Genomic DNA, 21,328 nt, shown 5'->3' with positions numbered 1-21,328 from the left:
CAACAATGCACTGTGTTGGCAGGAAGCCAGTAGTCTGCTCTCCCAGGCCAGGGCCCCTGCATGCTATTGCACCAGGCCTGCCCCTCCCCATCTCAAGGAGGAGCTACCAGGAGGTCCTGCAGGCCAGTGGGCATACCCTTTCCCCATCTGCCTGTCTGTCCCTGCCCACCAAGGCCCAGCCCTCAGCCTCCCATGCTGATCAGGTGCTGGGGAGAGGCAGGGCTGAAATAGAACTGCACTACCTCCATGCACTGCTGCTCATGCTGGGGCTCTAAGGCCAGCCTGGGCAGCTGGAACCACCCAGCCTTGTCTAGCCTGCAGCTCAGAGTGAGGCTGCAGGAGACATATCCTTCTCCTGATGCTGGGGGCTCCTCCCCTACAGAGAAGTCCCGCCCTGCCCTGGTCCCTGTATTGACTATGTTTCCAACTTCTGCAAACAATGCTTTAACACTTGCCTCTTATGTATATGCTGGACATACTTGGTTCTGCACCCTGATGATGGGCCTGAGTCACCTTGCCTTGGCCTTCTGCCTCCCTCATCAGTCCCTCACCCCTCAGGAAGAGTCCTCTTCCTGGGCAGGGGGCACTTTTCAAATACAAACCAACCAATCCAATGCTCACACCCTCAACCACCTCCTCTATGGGGCTGTCACACTCTGGCCACTATGGACTTGTCCTAATCACTCCAGGGCCAGGTATCAGACAATAAGGGACAGCCCTCCTGCCCCAGGCCCTGAAATTATTCAAACCACCCAATCCTAAACCTGCTCGCCCTGCCTTACCTGTCCTTTCCCACAGAAACCACAGTAAAAACTCTTGCCCACCACTCCCTGCCCCATTCTTCTGCCTCAGGGCCAACCCCAGTGTTTTCCTGTGTGACCCCTGTGGTCTGGCATGTGCACTTCTCTCCAGAACTGAGAGTAATAAACTAGCTTCTCGATGGCAATCATCTCCTGATCTATCAGCCTTCATGAACCTCAAATTTGCTATTAACACATGATATTTTAAAATAGTCCCGGCCGGGCATGGTGGCTCACGCCTATAATCCCAACAAATTGGGAGGCTGAAGCAGGTGGATCACCTGAGGTCAGGAGTTTGAGACCAGCATGGCCAACATGGCTGAAACCTTGTCTCTACTAAAACTACAAAAAATTAGCCGGGCGTGGTGGCATGCACCTGTAATACCAGCTACTTGGGAGGCTGAGGCAGGAGAATCGTTTGAACCTGGGAGGCAGAAGTTGCAGTGAGCTGAGATCGCACCACTGCACTCCAGCCTGGGCGACAGAGTGAGACTCTCAAAAAAAAAAAAAAAAAAAATTCCCTTTCATATTTTTCTATATAAAACACTGCTTTAAGTTTTAATGTTTTTTTACCCCAAGACAGCCCAATCTGTACCCTACTTGGGTAGATTTTACAAGCTAGTAAAACAGCCCCTTTTAGAGGCTGAGCATCCCTGTCAGAGAGATCCATGGGGCCACTCCTCCATCTCCCACTGTATTCTCATGGCAGCTGCCACCAGAACTTCCAGGATCCTGATAAGGGGGACCACCTTGGCCCCTTCCAAGCTCCATCACCCTGACCCCCAGAGGCCTTCTCACCTGCACATTTGTTAGCACAGGTACTCAATGTCGATGTCCAGAGCAGGAGCCCAGGTTGACTGAAAGCCAGGAACGGCTATGAGCTGGGCCCCACTGGTGTAGGACAGGGCCTGGGTCCACTGGGCTGGGGCTATCACGATTCACTCTGCACACTGTACGACACCTTTCACCACACTGCATGAGGAGGGTGCTGTGGCCTTCTTGGTGGATGAGAAGGAAGAATAGGATGAGATGTTCTGTGGATTGCTGGAAGGGCTGGCAGAGGTCAGGACTGTTGGCCCTGCTGAGGGTTTCCTGCTGGGGGTGCAAAAGATCCACCACTCTGAGTCTAGCTGGGACAGAGCCCCTGGCAGGCACAGAAGCAGGGGTAGGCCTGGGGCTGGTTGCAGAAGACCTGGACACTCACTCCATGTGTCCTTGGGCATGTCCTGCCCTCCTTGGGCCTCAGTTTGCCACATAGATAGCAGGGTAGGGCAGGTTGTGTACTGCCAGAGCAGGGAGCCAAGCTGACTTTAGACTAGCCTCTGGGTCTGATTCCTCCTCTTATTCAGGAATCTGAAGAGACATCAATTCTGTCAGGCCCTGAAGAAGGGCCCTTCTCTGAGAAAGTCCCTCAACAGGTTTGTCACAGGTCCCCAAGACCACCCCAAGTTTCTGTGACTCTCTAGAGGAACTCACAGGACTCAGTACATAGTCATACCCACGGCTGAGACTTATTATTAAAAAAGGATACAGAGCAAAATCTGCAAAGGGAAAAGGCACATGAGGTGAAGTTGGAAGAAACCAGGCATGAGCTTCCAAGAGTCCTCTCCCAGCAGAGACAAGCAGAAGTCACTGGATTCCCTCAACAATGAGTTGTGATGACACGTGTAGAATGCTATCTACCAGGGAAGCTCATAGAGACTTGGTGCCCAGGGTTCTTATCAGGGCCTGGTCTCTGCCTGGCACACACCAAAATTCCAAACTCCCAGAAGAAAGGCAGGTGCTTAGCATGAGCCATGTTGTTGTACAAACAGTTTAAGTGCAGGGAGGATCCCTACCTTTTATATGAAGTTATTATCTGTACAAGAAATTGTTTGTCAGTCAAGTTCCCAGATGCCAGTCAGAAGCCAGCCTCAGGTGCTGTATCAGCTTCTGCACTGCAGAGCTCACAGCAACTGTGGTTTGATTCCAACTGGAGGGAAGATGAATAGACAGGAGAGGACAGAAACAGGGTGGTCAAGCATTCCAATTTGCCTGGGACTTGGGGCGGGGAAGGGTCAGGGAGCTTCCCAGGACATGAGACTTTCTATGCTAAAACCAGGATGGCAAGTGGATAAGTTTCAACATGTGTTTTGGAGGGGTCAAGTATTCAAACCACAACAGACACTAACTACTTAGAGTTAGCATAGACCTCACAAATTAAGGGCTCAGTCCCACAAGACTACCCTCACTTCAGGTACCAGTCACAAGTAGTGGGTCCCACACTATCCACACTTCTGTTTGACTTGGCTGCAAAGCAAGGGTTCCCATGACCTCCTCTTCAGATTTAGTAATTTGCTATAACAGCTCACAGAAGTCAGAGAAACACTTTATGGCCTTATTCCATCTGGGCTGCTGGAACAAAATACCATAGACTGAGTAATTTATAAACCATAGAAATATATTGTTCACAGTTCTGGAGATTGGGAAGTCCAAGATCAAGACACCAGCAGCTTCAGTGTCTTGTAAGGGCTCTCTCCTTCATAGAAGGTAACTTCTTACTGTGTTCTCACGTGGCAGAAGGAGAAAGGGACAACCATGCTTCCTCAGGCCTCTTCTATAAGGGCACTAATTCCATTCACCAGGGCTCCATCCTCATGACCTAATTACCTCCCAAAGGCCCCACCTCTTAATATCAACACTTTGGGGATTAGATTTGAACATGCAAATTTTGGAGGGACAAAATCAGATCATAGCATCTATGTTTACCAGTTAATTACAAAGTATATTTTAAAGGATTTAGATGAACATCTAGATTAAAAGGGTCTTAGAGGCCCGGCACGGTGGCTCACGCCTGTAATCCCAGCACTTTCGGAGGCCAAGGGAGGCGGATCACGAGGTCAGGAGATCGAGACCATCCTGGCGAACACAGTGAAACCCCATCTCTCCTAAAAATACAAAAAATTACTGGGCATGGCGGCATGCACCTGTAGTGCCAGCTACTTGGGAGGCTGAGGCAAGAGAATGGCGTGAACCCAGAAGGCGGAGCTTGCAGTGAGCTGAGATCGCACCACTGCACTCCAGCCTGGGCAACAGAGCCAGACTCCATCTCCAAATAAAAATAAAAATAATAAATAAAGAAATAAATAAATAGAGTCTTAGGGCCAGGTCCCAAAGGAAACTGTTCCTCTAATCACAACACTTCTGGAAGAATCTCAAGCCTCAGAGTTTCTGTTCCCATGGAGTTTGGGAGGTGACACCTTCCCAGCATGTGGATGCATTCACCAACTTGGAAGCTCTCTGAACCCCACTGTTTAAGTTTTTATGAAGTTTCATTACCTAGGTATAATTTATAAAAATCATTGGTTATTAGTAATGACAATCAAAAGAAGTGTTTTTATATGAGGAATACGAGCTTCCTCTAAATTATCGGGCCCAAAAAAGGCATGAGAAAGAGGCAGCAGTCACATCCCACTTCCTCCCTCTTGCTAAATCATCATCTTGAAGCTGCTTACTATGTGGACTCTAGACTGACTGCCCAAGTAGCTATAAATTAACCTAACAATACTGCTTGCTGCACAACATAACTCATACCCTATCATTCAACAATGTATAGACATCACTAATCAATGTTATTTCTGTAAACCAGTGAGGATTCCTGACAAACAACTTTTTATCGGCCCCATGTCTAGTCCCCTTTTTTGCCTTTAAAAACCTGCTTGTAACAAAGGCTGAATGAAGCTCATATCCAAGGTTACTTGTGTGTGAGTCTTCTGGGCAGCTGTCTTCATTTTGGTTCAAATGTAAACTCTCCACTTTTATTAACTTTGCCTCAGTTTCTTCTTTTAGATCAACTGTAATCAAATCAATCTCCAGCCTCTCTCCTCTCTCTAGAGGTTGAGAGGTGGGGCTAAAAGTTTCAGCCCTCTAATCACATGGTTGGTTTCTCTGACAATCAGCTCCCATCTTCCAAAAGCCACGTCATTAGTGGCATAAACTCAGGTATGGTTAAAAGGGGCTTATGATGAATAACAAAAGATGTCACTATCACTCAAGAAGTTACAAGGGTTTTACAAATGCCCATTAATGATAGCCTGGATAAAGAAAATGTGGTACATATACACCATGGACTACTATGCAGCCATAAAAAAGAACGAGATCATGTCCTTCGCAGGAACATGGATGGAGCTGGAAGCCATTATCCTCAGCAAACTAACACAAGAACAGAAAACCAAACACTGCATGTTCACACTTATAAGTGGGAGCTGAACAATGAGAACACATGGACACAGGGAGGGGTACAACACACACTGGGTCCTGTCCACGGTGCGGGGAGAAGGGAGAGCATCAGGATAAATAACCAATGCATGCAGGTCTTAGTACCTAGGTGATGAGTTGATAGGTGCAGCAAACCACCACGGCACACGTTTACCTATGTAACAAACCTGCACGTCCTGCACATGTATCCTGGAACTTTACATTAAATTAAAAAACAAATGAAAAACATCAGGATAGCAATTCGCTGGGGTGGAGGCACAAGAAAGAAGAGGAAACTCTCAGAAAATTGCAACTTGGTAATATTCTATTTCTTAAGTGGAGTAATGGGTTCACGGGTTTCTTTTTATAATTCTGCTTTGTAACTTTAGCATATATAAATTTATATATACACTATATATAAAGTATATGTAGCATTTTATGAAAACAAATGACGTTCTTTATAAAATGACTTAATGAAAACCTAAAAAAAAAAAGTTACAAGGGTTTTAGAAGCTCTATGCAGAGACCACATATATATTTCTTATGTCACAGGTGGCTTTTAGTATATTCAGCGTTGTGCAATCATCCCTATTATCTAATTCCAGGACACTTTTACCATCCCAAGAAGAAAGCTCAAACCTCACTCCCTATTCTCCCCATCTCAAGATCACATAGGTGACTCTTATCAATTCACCTATTCTGGACATTTCAAATATAAATGGAACTATACAATATGTGGCCTCATGTGTCTAGCTTCTTTCCCTTAGCATGTTTTCAAGGCTCCTTCCTCAACAAAACTCCACTAATTTGTCTAAAGTTTTTCTTTTAACAGATCTATAAATCTGTTGTAATATTGTCTTTTGACAGAAAACTTGTGAAGGATTTGGAGTAGAATTTGTGATAAATACATGGAATCTTAATTAACTGTTAACAGAAAAATCAAACTCGGTAAATTTCTTAAAGAGGTTTATTCAGAGCCAATGAGTGACCACAGCCCCAGGAAAATACAAACCCAAAAAGCCTTAAGTGGTCCCAAGGCAGTCAGATTATAGTTTGGTTTTATAACTATATTTATACCTGTACTTATATTTATAGTTAGGTTTTCAGGGAGCCAGGGGTTACAGGCAAAGACATAAATCAATGTGTGGAAGGTATACACTGGTTTGGCTCCAAAAGGCAGGATGTCTTGGTGTGGGGGGTTTACAAGTTATAGGTGGACTCAAATACATAGATATATACACGTTAGATGATAGATAAGATAGACAAGTTATAGGTGGACTCAAATACATAGATATATACACGAAATATGACAGATAAGATAGATAGATCTTTTGGTAGGGATAGATAGGGTCTCCCTATGTTGCCCAGGCTAGTCTTTTAACTCCTGGCCTCAAGTGATCCTCCCACCTCAGGCAGCTTGACTAAGAGATTCTTTAATTTACAATTGGTTAAAAGAGTGAGGCACTGCGTAAAACTTGGAGTCAGCAGAAAAGAATGTTTAAGATAGGATGCCAGAATCAGCCACAATACACTGGGTCAAAAAAGACCTCTTCAGCAAGATTGATGGTCTGCAAGCTTGACTTAACCCTTGCCTTGCATGGCCGTAGGTCTTGTTTATAATTTGGTATCTTACTACCACCGTCTGTTAGTCTTATGATCTCTACTTTAACATTAATGTTGGTCAGTTGTCTAAATGCCAACAGGGGCTATAACAAGAGGTGTTCAACCTCCCTTTCCAGAATGGCTGGGAACTCAGTTTTTAAGGTTTCTCTGGGGTCTCCTTGGCCAAGAAGAGGTCCGTTCAGTGGTTGGGGGGGCTTACAATTTTATTTTTAGTTTACAAACACAAACCAAAGTAATAATTTATTTTTATTTTATGCTTTTTGTTTTGTTTTTGGAGACAGGGTCTTGCTGTCAACCAGGCCGGAGTGCAGTGGCAAGATCTCTGCTCACTGCAACCTCCACCTCCCGGATTCAAGCGATTCTCATGCCTCAGCCTCCCTAGTAGCCTGGGACTACAGGCGCGCGCCACCACTCCCGGCTAATTTTTTTTGTATTTTTAGTAGAGACGGGCTTTCGCCATGTTGGCCAGACTGGTCTCCTGACCTAAAGTGATCCACCCATGGAGGCCTGGGATTACAGGCATGAGCCACCGTGCCCAGCCAAAGTAATTATTAACTCCACAGAAAATAAAAGGCTGTGCAGGAAGGCAAATTAATCAACACCATATACAGACCTCGGATACATTTTGTTTGGGCTATCCCGCACTTTATTTTGTAATTAAACACCACTATTTAAAAATCAGGAAAACTGCACATAAAAATCCAGAATTCTAGACGTAAAAAAAAAAAATTGCTAGGTCTAAATAAACTGCCTGCATTTACTCAAGAAGAGCTTCAAGTGCAGCTGCAAGTGGGCGCTCTGGAGTTCCCCAGTCTCCACTCACTCGCCCTCCCAACCCCCACACGCCTCAGCATTGCCTATCCCACTCCACCAGCCCAGTCTTTCACCACCCTAGGAGCTCTCCTACGCCTACGCAAGCCGGGAAGGACAGGGGGACAGCATGGACAACAAAGGGTCGTCTCCCGCACTCCGTATGAGGATTAGGTACTGGTCGGCGGAGCAACCGAAGCCTTTCTTCCTAGGTTATTTATCTTTTCTAAGTTTCCCATCACCTAACGTTCCACTTCACCCCTCAGCAAAGACGGTACCCGCCGAAAAGGCGTGGCCGGAAGCTGGAGACGTGGCTTCCGGACAGGCGGTGCGAGACTCACCTCGTTTCCGCCGGCGCTCCGAGTGACGTAGGAAGCGCGCCGCGCACCTCATGGTTCCGGGGACAGTTAGGGCGGCGGATGGAGGTCAGCGGTGGTTCTCGCGGCGTAGGTCTTGTGGCACGGGGAGAAGGGGCGGCTGGGCGTGGGTTTCGAGGCGTGGCTGGGAAGGTGTCAGGGGTCTTGGGATGCGGTGAACCTGGGGAGCAGGCTGGGACGCGGTGGGATGCGGTGTGCCTGGCCGTCCGCTCGTTCCGTGCTGGCTTGCCAGTGCATACGCTTCCTGTCTTATCTAGCCCGCGCGGCTGGGCCTGGAAGACGCCGCCCCTGTTGGCCGTCCATGACCCCAGCGAGCCAGTTTTCGTGACTTAGTGCAAGTTGTTTTCTCTCTGCATTTTAGAACTAAAGTTTTGGATTGCTGTTTGCCTAAACGTAAGTCCGGTTCCTGGGCTTCCGTTTACTCCCCTAAACTGCTCTTAGGGATCTTAAAAAATCGGAAAGGAGGCTGGGCGCAGTGGATCACTTGAGGTCATGGTGAAACCCCGTTTCTACTGAAAATACAAAAATTAGCCAGGTGTGGTGGCGCAGGCCTGTAATCCCAGCTACTTGGGAGGCTGAGGCAGGAGAATCGCTTGAATCCGGGAGGTGGAGGTTGTAGTGAGCCGAGGTCGCGCCATTGCACTCCAGCCTGGGCGACAGAGCGAGACTCCGTCTTAAAAAAATAAAGTCGGAAAGATTTCTCCACTGTACTTAGGCTCAGGAAGCGGTAGATGTTGCGTATGGGCAAATACTCCGACTCTCTGAGATTTTTTTTTTTTTTCTTTAAGTGGAGTTAGACTAAGCTTTTTACAGCTGCAGTAATCCCCTTATATAAAAATAAAATGTGTTGGCCATATACCAAGTTCCAGGAAGTGGTGAAAGTTCAAACGTGCATTCTGCTTTGGCAGAAATGAGGCCCAGGTGAACGTTTTAGCTTGCCCTTGTCACGTGTCTTCCCTGGGTCACTTAATCGCCGTAGGGAGCTAGAATAGCTAATAGATTTTTTTTTCTTTTTTTTTTTTTTTTTTGAGACTGAGTCTCGCTCTGTCGCCCAGTCTGGAGTTCAGTGGCGCGATCTCGGCTCACTGTAAGCTCTGCTTTCTGGGTTCAAGCCATTCTCCTGCCTCAGCCTCTCGGGTAGCTGGGACTACAGGCGCCGCCACCATGCCCGGCTAATTTTTTTGCATTTCTAGTAGAGACGGGGTTTCACCGTGTTAGCCAGGATGATCTCGATCTCCTGACCTCGTGATCCGCCCGCCTCGGCCTCCCAGAGTGCTGTGATTAGTGATTACAGGCGTGAGCCACCGCGCCCGGCCGATAGAATTGTTAAAAGCAACATGACGGCGATATGTAACACATTGCTGGAGATGGCAACCTTGAGTTTGGCCTTGGAAGGATGAGATGTGTTTTAAAGGGCCTGATTGGGGGAGGAGGAGACCCGGATAACAAGCCCTGTAAGGTGAGGTGGAAGTGCAAGGCCTGTTTAAAATGGGGCCATGTGTTGTTGGGAGGCAGAAAAAGGGCTAAGACTGAGAAAATCATTCTGGGCCATGTTATGAAGTGCTTCTTATTATTGGTTCAGAGTTTTTGCTGTTAGAAATTTGGTGGGGGGGTTTTTAGTAGGCTAGTGATGTAATCTACCTTGGTTTCGAGAGGCTCACACCTATGTCTGCAGTGTTAAAATATATCCACAGAGGCTTTGGGAATGTGAATTCTTTTTTTTTTTTTTTTTTTGAGATAGAGTCTCACTGTGTCACCCAGGCTGGAGTGCAGTGGTGCAATATCAGCTCACTGCAACCTTCATCTCTGAGGTTCAAGCAGTACTCGTGCCTTAGCCTCCCAGGTAGCTGGGATTACAGGCATGCACCATGATGCCCAGCTAATGTTTGTATTTTTAGTAGAGGTGGAGTTTCACCATGTTGGCCAGGCTGGTCTCAAACTCCTGACCTCAAGTGATCCACCCACCTAGGCCTCCCAAAGTGCTGGGATTACAGGCATGAGCCACCATGCCTGGCCAGGTCCGTAATTCTTAATCCTGGTTACCCTTGAAATAAATTTAAAAAAAAAAAAATGCTGTCTGGGTCCTGTCTGCAGAGATGCCATCATTTAGGAGACCTTGGGCAGGACCTGGGAATCTGAATTGTTGAACCACATCCTAGGTGATTTCAAGTTACAAGGAGGATGAAAACCTTCCCACCCAGGCTGTAATGCTCCTGAGTTTTGATATCTGATGGCATTCTGTACTGAAACAAAAATCCTGTGAGATTTTTGCTTCAGAAAATACTATCACATGTCTATGGATCGTCAAGAAAGACTTAGTCTGATTTTACAGATAGGGTGGCTTTGACTCTATTTCATTTGTCAAGATTGTGAGTCAGAAACTGCCCCTGTGGTAGCCCCTTCTCTCTCCTTTTTCTCTTCAGGGTTTGGAATCAGTTGCTAGGAGTCTTGTCTCTCTGCCACCCAGGACATTATGGCAGCTCACCTGGTAAAGCGATGCACGTGCCTCCTGAGAGAAGCTGCTCGTCAGGCCCCTGCCATGGCTCCAGTTGGCCGACTGAGACTTGCCAGGGTAGCCCATAAGACTCTGACTTCCTCAGCCACCTCACCCATTTCCCACTTCCCAGGTTCCTTGGTGGAGCTGGTGGAGAAGGAACAAGCGTTTACTCCCTACATAGAGAACCAGGTGGACCATCTCATCAAGAAGGCCACAAGGCCAGAGGAGCTCCTGGAGCTACTTGGTGGCAGTCACCACTTGGAAAACAATCATGCGGCCCTAGTACTTATCCGGCTCTCTCACTTGCTGTCTGAGAAGCCAGAAGACAAAGCCTTGCTTATACAAGATGCCCGCTTTCAGCAACTTCTCTGCATGCTCAGCAGTCAGGTGGGTGCTGGAGTGTTGTCTGAGAGCATGGACAAGAGGAAAACAACCAGAAATGCTGGGGTCCACGGCAGCCAGTGCTTACCAAGCATAGACAGGGACCCTGCAAAGTACTTTATTGTGCTTTCTCTTTGTTTATCCTTACGAGAGCCCTGTTAGGTAAATATTGCTATGCTCGTCTTACAGACAGACAGCCGAGACGCTTAGTAATAGAAGCATGGGAAGCGAGCCTGGTTCTCAGTTCTTTGGGTGCTTTCTCCCTCACCGTATAGTCTTCACTTGTATTGCTCTCTGCCAGTGTCTGACTGATGGCAAGGCACTGTTCTTGAAGCCAAAGGAGATGCAGCATAACTGATGGAAGGTCCTTGAAACTTGAGACAGACATGGGCATGATCTAGCCATGTTCAGACCCTCCAAGGATGACCATGGAGAGAGGCAACAAGACCCATTTGTGTGGCCCTGAGCAGGGCAGGTTTTCTCTGCTCACTGAGGGACTCCCTTCTTAGAGAGTCTTCCCCGGGGCTCCATGTACAAAAACAGGAGTACAGACTCCTGCTGTGGCTAAAGTGGCCCTAACTCCCTGGTCTGGTTTGGAAGGGAGGTGCTGGGGCACTGAAACCATGTTTCCAGTTGTCAGGTGTAATGAAGAGAAAGGCACTATCCAAGGAAGGAGTTGCACTGAGTGCTTTTCAAGCTGCAGGTTATAACATCAGTATAGTGGGATGTGGCCAGATGTTGCTTAATGAGTTAGAGTAGTATAGAAAATACCAGAATTCATCACATATAGTAAGGGGAATCAATAATGTCTCATGAAACTTTTGTTTTAATTATGTATATATTTGCATGTGTCATGTGGACTGGGGTTACAGTACATACTTATTTTCTTGCTGGGGATATAATTCATAAAATGAACTTAGTTAGGCCCCCTTGTTATTTGGCTATAATTCTAATTGCTGTTTATTGACTCTTTACTCACATGTGATTTAAGAAAGTCTTATGATGAAAGTTTCAAAGTTATGAAACATTGTAACAAAATTATAAGGCAAGTATCTGTAATGTAATAACAGCTTTCTTTTTAAAGATTTTCCTGCTGTCCATGAAACCAGAAGGTCGACACCCAGATCTTCTGTAAGATTAGAATTTACTCCAGTACTTTCTCCCTCCTCCCCAGCCCTTCAGACAGCGGCTTCTGTTCCCAGGTCACCTCCTTGAAAGTGTGGTTTCTGCTTCCCATTCATAAGTGAAGAGACTGAACCTGAGGGTTCAATGTTGAGAGACTTGGCCCAGGAAAGGATGGAGCCACACTTGTTTTACCATCTGCTCTCCTACGAGGATGGAGTCAGGGCCAAAGGGCTCTAGAGCCACCCATGTTGACAGTCTGGGCCCTGTGGACACAGTACCTGAATAGCAGTTACCCTCTTCAGAAACAGCAGGCACCAGCAGAGAGGGTGGACTGTGGTGCAGGTTTGGATCCAGAACTATGTAGAAATAAGTTCACCTTTGTTTACCTGTGCAGCGGGGCTGATGGTTCTCCCGGAATGTTGGTGTCTCATAGGGGTGCACACAGAGAAGGATGCCTGGCATTTAGTAAGAACCTGTTCAGAGCTGCTGCTGGTAGCAGCAGCAGCTTGGTCATCCCCAGGAGGCCTCTGCATTTGGGTGCCTAGTGATACCAGGGGTCTTTTTACCCATATGTCAAAGGCTTTCCTGCAAACCTTTGTGCCCAGGTGCTCCTTCTTTTGCAGGCAGTTGAGAGTCTGGCGTGCTTGGGTGCCACATCCCTGGAGGGTAAAGATGGTGGTTCACTACCTCATGCTCTCCAGGGATTCCTGCTTATTGCAGCAGTTGCATGCCTAAGAAACTTCACATTGCCAGAAACTGTGAGGTTGGTTTGTTAGAGAACGGTTTAGGGGTTGGAGCTTCTCTGACTCAAAAACAAATCATTTTACTGGAGAAAAGCCAGTGTTTTTTGTTTTCTTTATTTTTGTTTCGTTTTGTTTGAGACAGAGTCTCACTCTGTCACCCAGGCTGGAGTGCGGTGGCACAGTCTCAGCTCACTGCAGCCTCCATCTTCTAGGTTCAAGTGATCTTCCCACCTCAGCATCCTGAGTAGCTGGGACTACAAGGCGTATGCCACCACACTTGGCTAATTTTTGTATTTTTAGTAGGCACAGGGTTTCACCATGTTGACTACGCTGGTCTCAAATTCCTGACCTCAGGTGATCTGCCTGGCCCAAGTTTTTAATACCTAAAACTTTTCATGTCATTGCAAGTAAAAGTCATGAATGATAACAAAACTGATCTTAGTAAGCCTAAGTGCCACCTTCTCTACCATCAGGTCACATCCATCAGGCCCAACTTTTTCTCTGACCTCTTGTATTAACTTGACAGCTTTGCTTGCAGCTCAAGTCTGCATGCCCACCACCCAGAGCTGTAGCCAGGACCATGTAAAAGAGTGTCTCTCTAATCAACTACATTATGTCAAAGCTTCACTGGGGACACTTGGAGAATTTCCCTTGCTACTCAGAGTTCTTGCTTACAAGCAATTGCAAATGACCTCAGCCACCTTGAGCAGAAATGTGCTATTTATTGTAGCCTAGAGGATCAGGCTCAGAGGTGTGCCCTTGGATCTGGCCGGTGCCTGAGGGTAGCTCCTGCTCTGCTGGTACTTGGCAGCCATGTCAAATTCAGTGCCTGCCCTGCCCATGGTAGCCACTGGCCCAGAAGGCTGCCACAGAAACACTGTGACTCATGGGCCCTGTTCCTGTGTCCCAGGCTCAGGGATAAATTTGGTTACAGACACCAAGCGTCTAGGCCTCGAGGTTGAGCAAGGCTGTGAGGAGCAGCAAGGCACCCTGGCCCTGTTACAACAGAGTAGGGAACTGATACTGTCTTCTCTGAAGAGTTGTAGTAAATGCACATGAAACAAGGTTCAGAGAGGGGGCCTCCAGCTCACACACAGGACTGACAGTGCCACATTACTTCTCCTGTGTCCTTTCCCTGCCTAGATAACCTCAGTCTGGCATGGTACCCTCTCGAGGCTGCTGCGGAGCCTCTATGCACTGGGCCTCCCCAGGACCTCCAAGGAGCTGCAGTCAGTGGAGCAGGAGGTCCGCTGGCGCATGCGGAAGCTCAAGTACAAGCACCTGGCCTTCCTGGCAGACTCCTGTGCCACCCTCTCACAGGAACAGCACTCCCAGGAGCTGCTGACTGAGCTTCTCATGCACCTGGAAAGGCGCTGGACAGAAATTGAAGATGGCCGCACATTAGTGACCGTCATGATGAAGGTGGGACACCTCTCGGAGCCACTGATGAACCGCCTGGAAGACAAGGTACTGGGCCTGAAAGCAGGTGACACCCAGTCTGCCTCCCCTGGGCTTTGGACTTGTTCTTTGGGTGACAGTTGTCTGCAGAGGGGTGCATTGTGTGCACTGGGATCAGAGCCCCGGGAGCTTCTCTCTGGAGCCTCAGACATCACATGGGGTAGGACCAGAGGGCTCGGAGCTGCAACAGATGGTTGCCCTGTGGCTGCATTCATCAAGCACCACTTGCTCTTCCCAACACAGGTGCTTCCCTGATTGCACCTTTATCTTTCCCCCAAACCCCATCACAGCACAGTCTTGAGAAGGGGGCATGGCAGGCAACTCCTAAAGTAACACAGGTACTGCCCAGGCCTGGCTTCTGGCTAGAACTCTCCTGGAGATGTGTTAACCCCTGTCAGCTGTAGCCCTGCAGTCAAGTCAAATTCAGCGCCCGTTCCTGTCATAGCGGGGGCTGGCCCAGATGGCTGCCACAGCAAGCTCCACAGCTCATGGGCCCTGGGTCGCCTACCCTGGGACCTGGGGATAGTTTGGCTGTGGACACTACTCCAGGTCCAGGGGTTCCCTGGGGTGGAGGAGGAGGCAGACCCTGCACAGTGGTCCTGTGTTTAGTCAGCTCAGGCCCAGTTGCTGTCTCACAGGGACTGCACTGGATGGGACCATGGGACCCCTGCCCCCAGCTCGTCCCTGCCACCCCAGGCCATTGAGCTGACCTCTGCGCGGCTGTGGTTGACAGTGCCTGGAGTTGGTGGAGCAGTTTGGCCCCGATGAGCTGCGGAAGGTGCTGGTGACGCTGGCAGCTCAGAGCCGGCGGTCCGTGCCCTTGCTGCGGGCCATCTCCTACCACCTGGTGCAGAAGCCGTTCTCTCTGACGAAAAGTGTGCTCTTGGACCTGGCCTACGCCTATGGTGAGCCCTTTGGACAGAACAGTGGAGAGAGGGGAGCTCTTGCCCTGCAGATACCTGCAGCCATGTCAAATTCAGTGCCTGTCCTATGCATGGTAGGCACTGGCCCAGAAGGCTGCCACAGAAACACTGTGACTCATGGGCCCTGTTCCTGGGTCCCAGGCTCAGGGATAAATTTGGTTACAGACATCAAGCAGCAAGACCTCGAGGCTGAGGGGGGTGGGGGGTGCCGCTGGTGGGATTGCTGACCCTCCCCAGCTGAACCCTGTGATCTACTCTGTCCCGAAGGCAAACTTGGCTTTCACCAGACCCAGGTGTCCCAGCGCCTGGCCGCCGACCTGCTGTCCCTCATGCCCAGCCTGACTTCTGGTGAGGTGGCCCGCTGTGCCAAGTCCTTCGCCTTACTCAAGTGGCTCAACCTGCCCCTGTATGAGGCCTTTGCCCAGGTGAGCCAGGGCCTGGCCCCAGCTCAGAGAAGCTGGCTTCCTGGTCATCTGCTGGGAACCATTGCCTTAGTCAGGAAAGCAAAGCCAGTCTGAAAATGCCCACTTGTGGGGGCAATTACTTCTTGCATTTTGGCTTATTTTGAAAGGGCTGCTATTCAGTACTCAAAAAACTGTTTGAGAACTGTTTCCTCTGTTCTTTCACTGACCATAAGTGCTTCCATCCGTTTTGGGGTAGCTGTAGCAGGTAGCAGCATGGCTGGTGAGGCTGAGAATCCACTCAGAACTGCCTCGTGAATCACTGATCTCCCCCCCACCCCCCCCACCCCCGCCAAAGTGGAGCTGTACAGAAAGATGACACCTGCATTTGCATTTATGTGTGACCAGTCTAAACTAAGTTGACTGGTTGGAGAATATTTCTAAAGCCCTTACCGGAAAGAAGCAGTTTCTAAGTGTCCCCAGCCTCTGTGGGTAGTTGCTGCCAGGAGAAGGAGGATCTAGGCCTGTGTAAGTCCTTCTCTGTGCCCAGCACAGCTCATGGGCCCCGGATGGAGGGTCCTCCCGTTGCTGCTGGCCACGCAGGCTCCCCTCAGACTCAGAGCTGGGCAGGAGGACAACGTGCTGGGCGGAGAGCTTATTCTGTCCATCTGCTATTTCTGACCTATCCAGCACGTCCTGAACAGAGCGCAGGACATCACTGTGCCTCACCTATGCAGCATACTTCTGGCTTTTGCACGTCTGAACTTCCATCCAGACCAAGAGGATCAGTTCTTCAGCCTGGTACGGCCTCTGGGCTCCCACTGCTTGACCTTTATCCTCCCCTGCAGCTAATCGTTCATGAACTGTACTCCCAAGATCAGCTCGCGCTGGGCGGAGGGGGAGGGGCCGCTATGTGTGGCATGGGAGGGCAGGGGGAACTGGCTGGAGCCAGGCATCCTAGGGATCACTGAGAACAAACATGAAATCCTGCTGTCTCACTGACTGCACTGCCAGGCAGCGCTGGGGGGTCCTGCCTCTGGTACTCCTTTTAATGCCCTGTTGATGCTCAGAAGCTCCAGTGGGCCTTCATGCTATGTGCCCCAGCTCAGGGTAGGAGGGGGAGCCTTGTTTATGAAGACCTCAGGACAGCCACAGAGGCCAGCAGGCCAGATGTGACCCCAGGCTCCCTGGGATTCTATCAGGTGTTTGCCTGGTATAGTCCTGAGAACAACCAGCCAGGGGCTGGGAGCACTTCACCTCTTGGATGTTCTCACCTCTCGGAGGACCAGAGATTCCTCCTCCCTTTTCCCAGGTACTCACTTGGAGACATTATGGGAGAAGGGATTTTGTTCCCTGCCAGTAGGTTGGTTGTAGTAAACCTAATCAAATGCCAGCATTCAGCAGCACTCTTCCTGCTGTCCAGAGTGATCTTGGAACATGAGGAAGATTCCTCGTACCTTCAAGCCCAGGATTGCTCCAGGCCTCACCAAGGTCCAGGGTTCTGCCTCTTGTTCCCCAGTAGCCTCCTCTGGCCTCATCCCAACTGGGCCAAGACCATATCTTGGACTGTGACTCACCCATGGCTGTTTGCAGCCCCTAAGGAGAGCCTGCTTTCTCCACCACACCGTATCCTTGCCCAGGTACATGAGAAACTAGGGTCAGAGCTGCCAGGCCTGGAGCCAGCCCTGCAGGTGGACCTGGTGTGGGCCTTGTGTGTGCTGCAGCAGGCACGGGAAGCAGAGCTGCAAGCCGTCCTCCACCCTGAATTTCACATCCAGTTTCTAGGTGAGCCCCTTGTCCTTAGTACTACTGGAACTGGGGAACTGCCTGGTCTTGTCTGCCTAGTGCCAGGTGAGAATTTGGGGCAGATGGAGGCCAGGGCTGTCACTCCCCCTTGCTCTCCATCCCCTCCCTGTGGGTGGCCAGCAGACTGTAACTCTGCTGCCTCCTGACCCAGAGAACTGGGCTGGGACTGGGTGTAGGGGTGCTACTGCCCTCTCATCCGGGGTCTCCCCATCTCTGGCCCCTAGACCCACCTCCCTCTACTTTCTCCTTGTTCCCTAGGGAGCCAGTCTCAGAAGGATCAGAACACCTTCCAGAAGCTGCTCCACGTCCACGCCACTGCCCTGCTGGAGTACCCCGAGTACTCAGGCCCCCTTCTGCCAGCCTCAGCTGTGGCCCCTTGGCCCTCAGCCCTTGACAGGAAGGTGACCCCCCTGCAAAAGGAGCTGCAGGAGACACTGAAGGGGCTGCTGGGGAGTGCCGACAGGGGCAGCTTCGAGGTGGCCACGCAGTATGGCTGGGTGCTGGGTGAGGGCTCCCCCTGGTTGGCACAGGGCCAGGCACTGCCTGAGTCTAACAGGACTCTTCTATCCCACCCCTTCTGCAGTAAGAACTGACCTGGGGAGCTGTAGGGTGTTAGCCTGGGCTCCCCACAATCCCATCTTGGTTCATCCTTCCTGTGGGGGTGTTTCTGAGGGATGTCCCCCAAGATGTTCTCATTCCACACTTCTGCCCCAGATGCTGAGGTGCTGCTGGACAGTGATGGCCAGTTTCTGCCCGTAAGGGACTTTGTGGCACCTCATCTTGCCCAGCCAACTGGGAGCCAGCCACCACCTGCAGGTGCTAAGAGGTAGGTGGCCAGAGACCTGTTGGCCATGGCCCCAGTAGAGGCCATGGGGGCACCATGGATGTTGGACTACATATTCTTTGCTTTCCCTCTTTCACCTCTGAGGGGCTGGGAGACTAGAAGCATGCCAGCCACCCCTTCTTCCTTCCAGGCTAGCTTTCCTGCGGTGGGAGTTCCCCAACTTCAACAGCCGAAGTAAGGACTTGTTGGGTCGCTTTGTTCTGGCCCGGCGACACATACTGGCTGCAGGCTTCCTGATAGTGGACGTGAGTACCTCTTGGGCAGGTGGTCACTGCACAGGGAGAATCCCCAACCCCCACTAGAAAGGGGATCAGGTGGAACTGAGCCAGCAGGTATAGACACATGCCCTGCCCGTGGCCCCAGGCCTCTCCCAGGAGCCCAGGGAAGGAGTTTACTGTGGATCCTAGGTGCTCCAGCCTCCCGTCTAACCTTCCCAGCATCTCACCCCATGGGTGAACCCAAAAAGGCAACCAAGCCTGTTCATTCAGCTTTAAGAGGTGGGCAGGGTAGGGTCCATTCACAGATGAGCAGCTCGAAGCCCAGGAGGCTGCACAGCTGTTGGGGCTCTGAGTGCAGTGGCTCTGCCCCCTTGGTCAGAGCCTGTTGTCAGGAAAAGTAGGACCAGTGGGACTGGCAGGAGCAGAAAGATGCAGGTCCTGGGCCTGACTCTGGATTCATACTTGGGAGACCTTAGCTAAGATCAAAGGGGGCCACCTTCCCTGGAAAGGGCCAGTGAATGAATATGTGGCTTCATGAGCCACACAAGCGTTCTGTTTTCTTCTTTGGGTTGTTGAGAGGTTTTTAACTTTTTAAAGTTCAGAAGCCCTTCTTGGGCCTCCAAGTAGTTTGCAGACCTCTCCAGCACTGACAGTGCTAGCACCTCTCCCTGCCCGCACTGCCTGCAGTTCATGGGCTCTGCCTTGAAGACTTGGAGGCCAAGGGGCAGGTGTGCAGAGCTGTTGGTCACCAGAGGTGTTGGGTGAGGGGTCAATGTGAGGACAGCAGGCAAGCAGGCAGAGCCACTGGCTGGAAGGGATCCCTTTGCCCATGTGACCTGTCTCCCCTGCCTCCTCCTAGGTCCCATTCTATGAGTGGCTGGAACTCAAGTCTGAATGGCAGAAAGGCGCCTACCTCAAGGACAAGATGCGCAAAGCAGTGGCTGAGGAGCTGGCCAAGTGACTTGTGCCAGCAGCATGGGCCGCATGTCTCTCCGCTGGAGGTCTAACCATGGGTCAGCAAGGAGGGTCGCCATTGAGGACAAACCTCTGTGCAGGACCTTGGCCAGAGTGGGGAGGGTGGCCAGCTGCTCTGAGGGACAGAACATCCTCTTGTGTGTAATAAATCTTTAATTTTGGTGTTAGACCCCTGGGGCCTTCCCAGGCTTTGTCACCCTCTGCACTCTCAGCACTTGTCTGTCTGCTTTGGGGAGCAGGGCATGGTTCTCCAGAATCTGCCCTGTGCACTCCCCTGCCGTGCCCAGCCCATGAGGGCTGCTTTCGGGACAGACCTGGGTTGTCACCTGCCTGTCTCTCCCAGCTTCTTCCCTTCATGTGTGCATATTCACATGTGCCGGCCTCTTGCGTAGGGGTCTCTATCAGCCCCAGAAGACAGGTGGAGTCCTAGAATTCTGAACCTCCAGGGCAGAGGAGCTTCCCAGGGAAGCTGATTGGAGGTTCAGTGCATGGCTGGGGGTTCTGATGGAGCTGTGGCTACTGAACCACAGCCATCCTGGGAGGCTTTCTCACACTTAGCTGAGTGAAGGCACCCTGACAGCATGTGGTGACAGGCGCGATGTGAGGGTTGGGTGAGCGCTTGGAAGGTGCTGGCTCTGGGAGAGGAGAAGATCCCACTTGGCTGACACCATGGAACCAAGAGCCAGATTCCATCGTTGTCTTCACCACCCTGACCAGAGCCTTGTGCTGTCATCTAGGAACTGGCTGCCCAAACAGGGTCTTGGTGACCTCCCTGCTGCTGCGGGGATTACCAGATGCTGGGAGGCAACAAGCTTTCTACCTTCCAGCCTCTGTTCAGAGACACCCATTGGCAGAACCTAACTAAATAGCAGTCGGGGAACTGGGTTGCCTCCCGCCATACAGAATAGAGAGCGGGACAGTGGGGTGGAGCTGAGAGTGTAGAGGCCCACCGCCCCCAGCACTCCAGGCTCCCCACCCTACGCCGTTTCCCCAAAAAGACCAAGTCTAGTCACTGCTCTGATGGTTGGCCACTCACCCAAGCATTGGGGTAGTTTCTGCTGGCTTCACTGGGCACCATCAGGCATAGGTGACCACGGTCCTTGTTTGCACAAGTTTTAGGGTTACCACAGGAGTGGTCCCTCACACAGTGGGAGGGGAAAGAGCTGCCAGAGATGATTTCTGAAGCAAGGAAGAGCATCTCAAAGTGGAGACAGCCAGGGCAAATGCCCAGGGTGTGGCATCAACTTAGTTCTTAGAGTGGGGTGCACAGAGTCTGCAGGGCTGAGACCAAGGAGCTGAAGGAGCCGGTTCAGGAGGGCCTGGTGTGCATCTAACCAAGGAAATAAAAGCTCATCCTTGGAGCCCCTGACTTTCATTTTGAGATAATCACAGGTTCCTGTACAGTTGTAAGAATCTGTGATTTGCTCAATGGCAGAGTAGGATCCAAGGTCACACCCCAATACTGACATGAATACAGGTCAAGCAGAGAGCATTTGCATCTCCTAAGGGCCCTCACATTGCGCTTTATACTCACCACCACCTCGTCCTTCACCACCAGCAACCGCAAGTGTTTGGTCATTCTAAGAGTGTCAGGGAATCAGGATGTGACTTCTGGAATTGTATTTCTTGACTTGGCACAATTCTCTGAAAATTTGAATTCTTAAATTGCATGTATCAGTACTTTATGTCTTTTTCTTGCTGTTGCATCTGTTTTGTGCTTTATTCCATGATGTGGCTGTAACAACCATTTGCTCCCTTAACCCTGGGGAGACATCCTGGTTGTTTCCAGGTTTGGGATATTACTGATAAAGTAACTAGAAAATCTATGTCTAGGTTTTTCTGTAAGTTTTCATTTCTCTGGGATAAACATTCCCAGGAGTGTAACTGCCAGGTCAGATGGAATGTGTGTGTTTCTCTAAAAAAACTACCATCTTTTCATCTCTTTCTGATAAGTTGTTGATAAGTACACATTTATTTCCCATCTCTGGTGAAATGTCTTCTCATGTCTTTTGCCTGTGTTGTACTTGCATTTGCTTTTTTATCAGTCTTGAGAGGACGTTGTAAGACTTACATTGAGATATTTTTGTTTATTTTTGCCTCTAGATGTCAGT

At 50.1% G+C, this 21,328-nt stretch overlaps 1 protein-coding gene and 3 non-coding genes across 8 annotated transcripts; all 4 read left to right on the top strand.

Annotated features, from left to right (window-relative positions):
- The first annotated feature begins 7,810 nt into the window (after nt 1-7,810).
- On the top strand, nt 7,811-19,428 carry TBRG4 (transforming growth factor beta regulator 4). Of its 5 annotated transcripts, none has more exons than XM_030932132.1 (13): nt 7,855-7,915; nt 8,104-8,239; nt 9,040-9,305; nt 10,270-10,730; nt 13,736-14,059; nt 14,784-14,955; nt 15,241-15,398; nt 16,065-16,175; nt 17,015-17,159; nt 17,439-17,684; nt 17,895-18,006; nt 18,155-18,269; nt 19,102-19,428. In XM_030932132.1, the coding sequence occupies exons 4-13, from the start codon at nt 10,320-10,322 to the stop codon at nt 19,201-19,203; spliced, it is 1,896 nt and encodes a 631-aa protein (XP_030787992.1). In that variant the 5' UTR covers nt 7,855-7,915; nt 8,104-8,239; nt 9,040-9,305; nt 10,270-10,319; the 3' UTR covers nt 19,204-19,428. The 5 variants fall into 5 exon arrangements, with proteins under 5 accessions (XP_030787994.1, XP_010372895.1, XP_030787992.1 ...); XM_030932133.1 differs by having other exon boundaries at nt 7,857-7,894; XM_030932135.1 differs by lacking the exon at nt 9,040-9,305.
- Nucleotides 13,399-13,532, top strand: LOC115898473. The gene has a single exon (XR_004058200.1). It is a non-coding gene; the product is annotated as a small nucleolar RNA SNORA5 (small nucleolar RNA).
- Nucleotides 14,458-14,593, top strand: LOC115898474. Its single transcript, XR_004058201.1, has one exon. It is a non-coding gene; the product is annotated as a small nucleolar RNA SNORA5 (small nucleolar RNA).
- Nucleotides 15,011-15,144, top strand: LOC115898472. The gene has a single exon (XR_004058199.1). It is a non-coding gene; the product is annotated as a small nucleolar RNA SNORA5 (small nucleolar RNA).
- Nucleotides 19,429-21,328: the final 1,900 nt, after the last annotated feature.

The sequence above is a fragment of the Rhinopithecus roxellana genome, chromosome 6 (genome assembly GCF_007565055.1).
Source record: "Rhinopithecus roxellana isolate Shanxi Qingling chromosome 6, ASM756505v1, whole genome shotgun sequence".
NCBI classification, from domain to species: domain Eukaryota; kingdom Metazoa; phylum Chordata; class Mammalia; order Primates; family Cercopithecidae; genus Rhinopithecus; species Rhinopithecus roxellana.
Note: the sequence above shows the minus strand (reverse complement) of the source record. Positions and strands in the feature narration are given on the sequence as shown.

What these genes read in the sequence shown, in the direction of transcription:
- TBRG4 (XM_030932134.1), top strand. Translation starts at nt 10,320, where the DNA reads ATGGCAGCTCACCTGGTAAAGCGATGCACGTGCCTCCTGAGAGAAGCT. An exon ending in TGAACCGCCTGGAAGACAAG is followed by an intron (nt 14,060 to 14,783) that starts GTACTGGGCCTG and finishes TGTGGTTGACAG; the next exon opens with TGCCTGGAGTTGGTGGAGCA. An exon ending in AGGATCAGTTCTTCAGCCTG is followed by an intron (nt 16,176 to 17,014) that starts GTACGGCCTCTG and finishes ATCCTTGCCCAG; the next exon opens with GTACATGAGAAACTAGGGTC.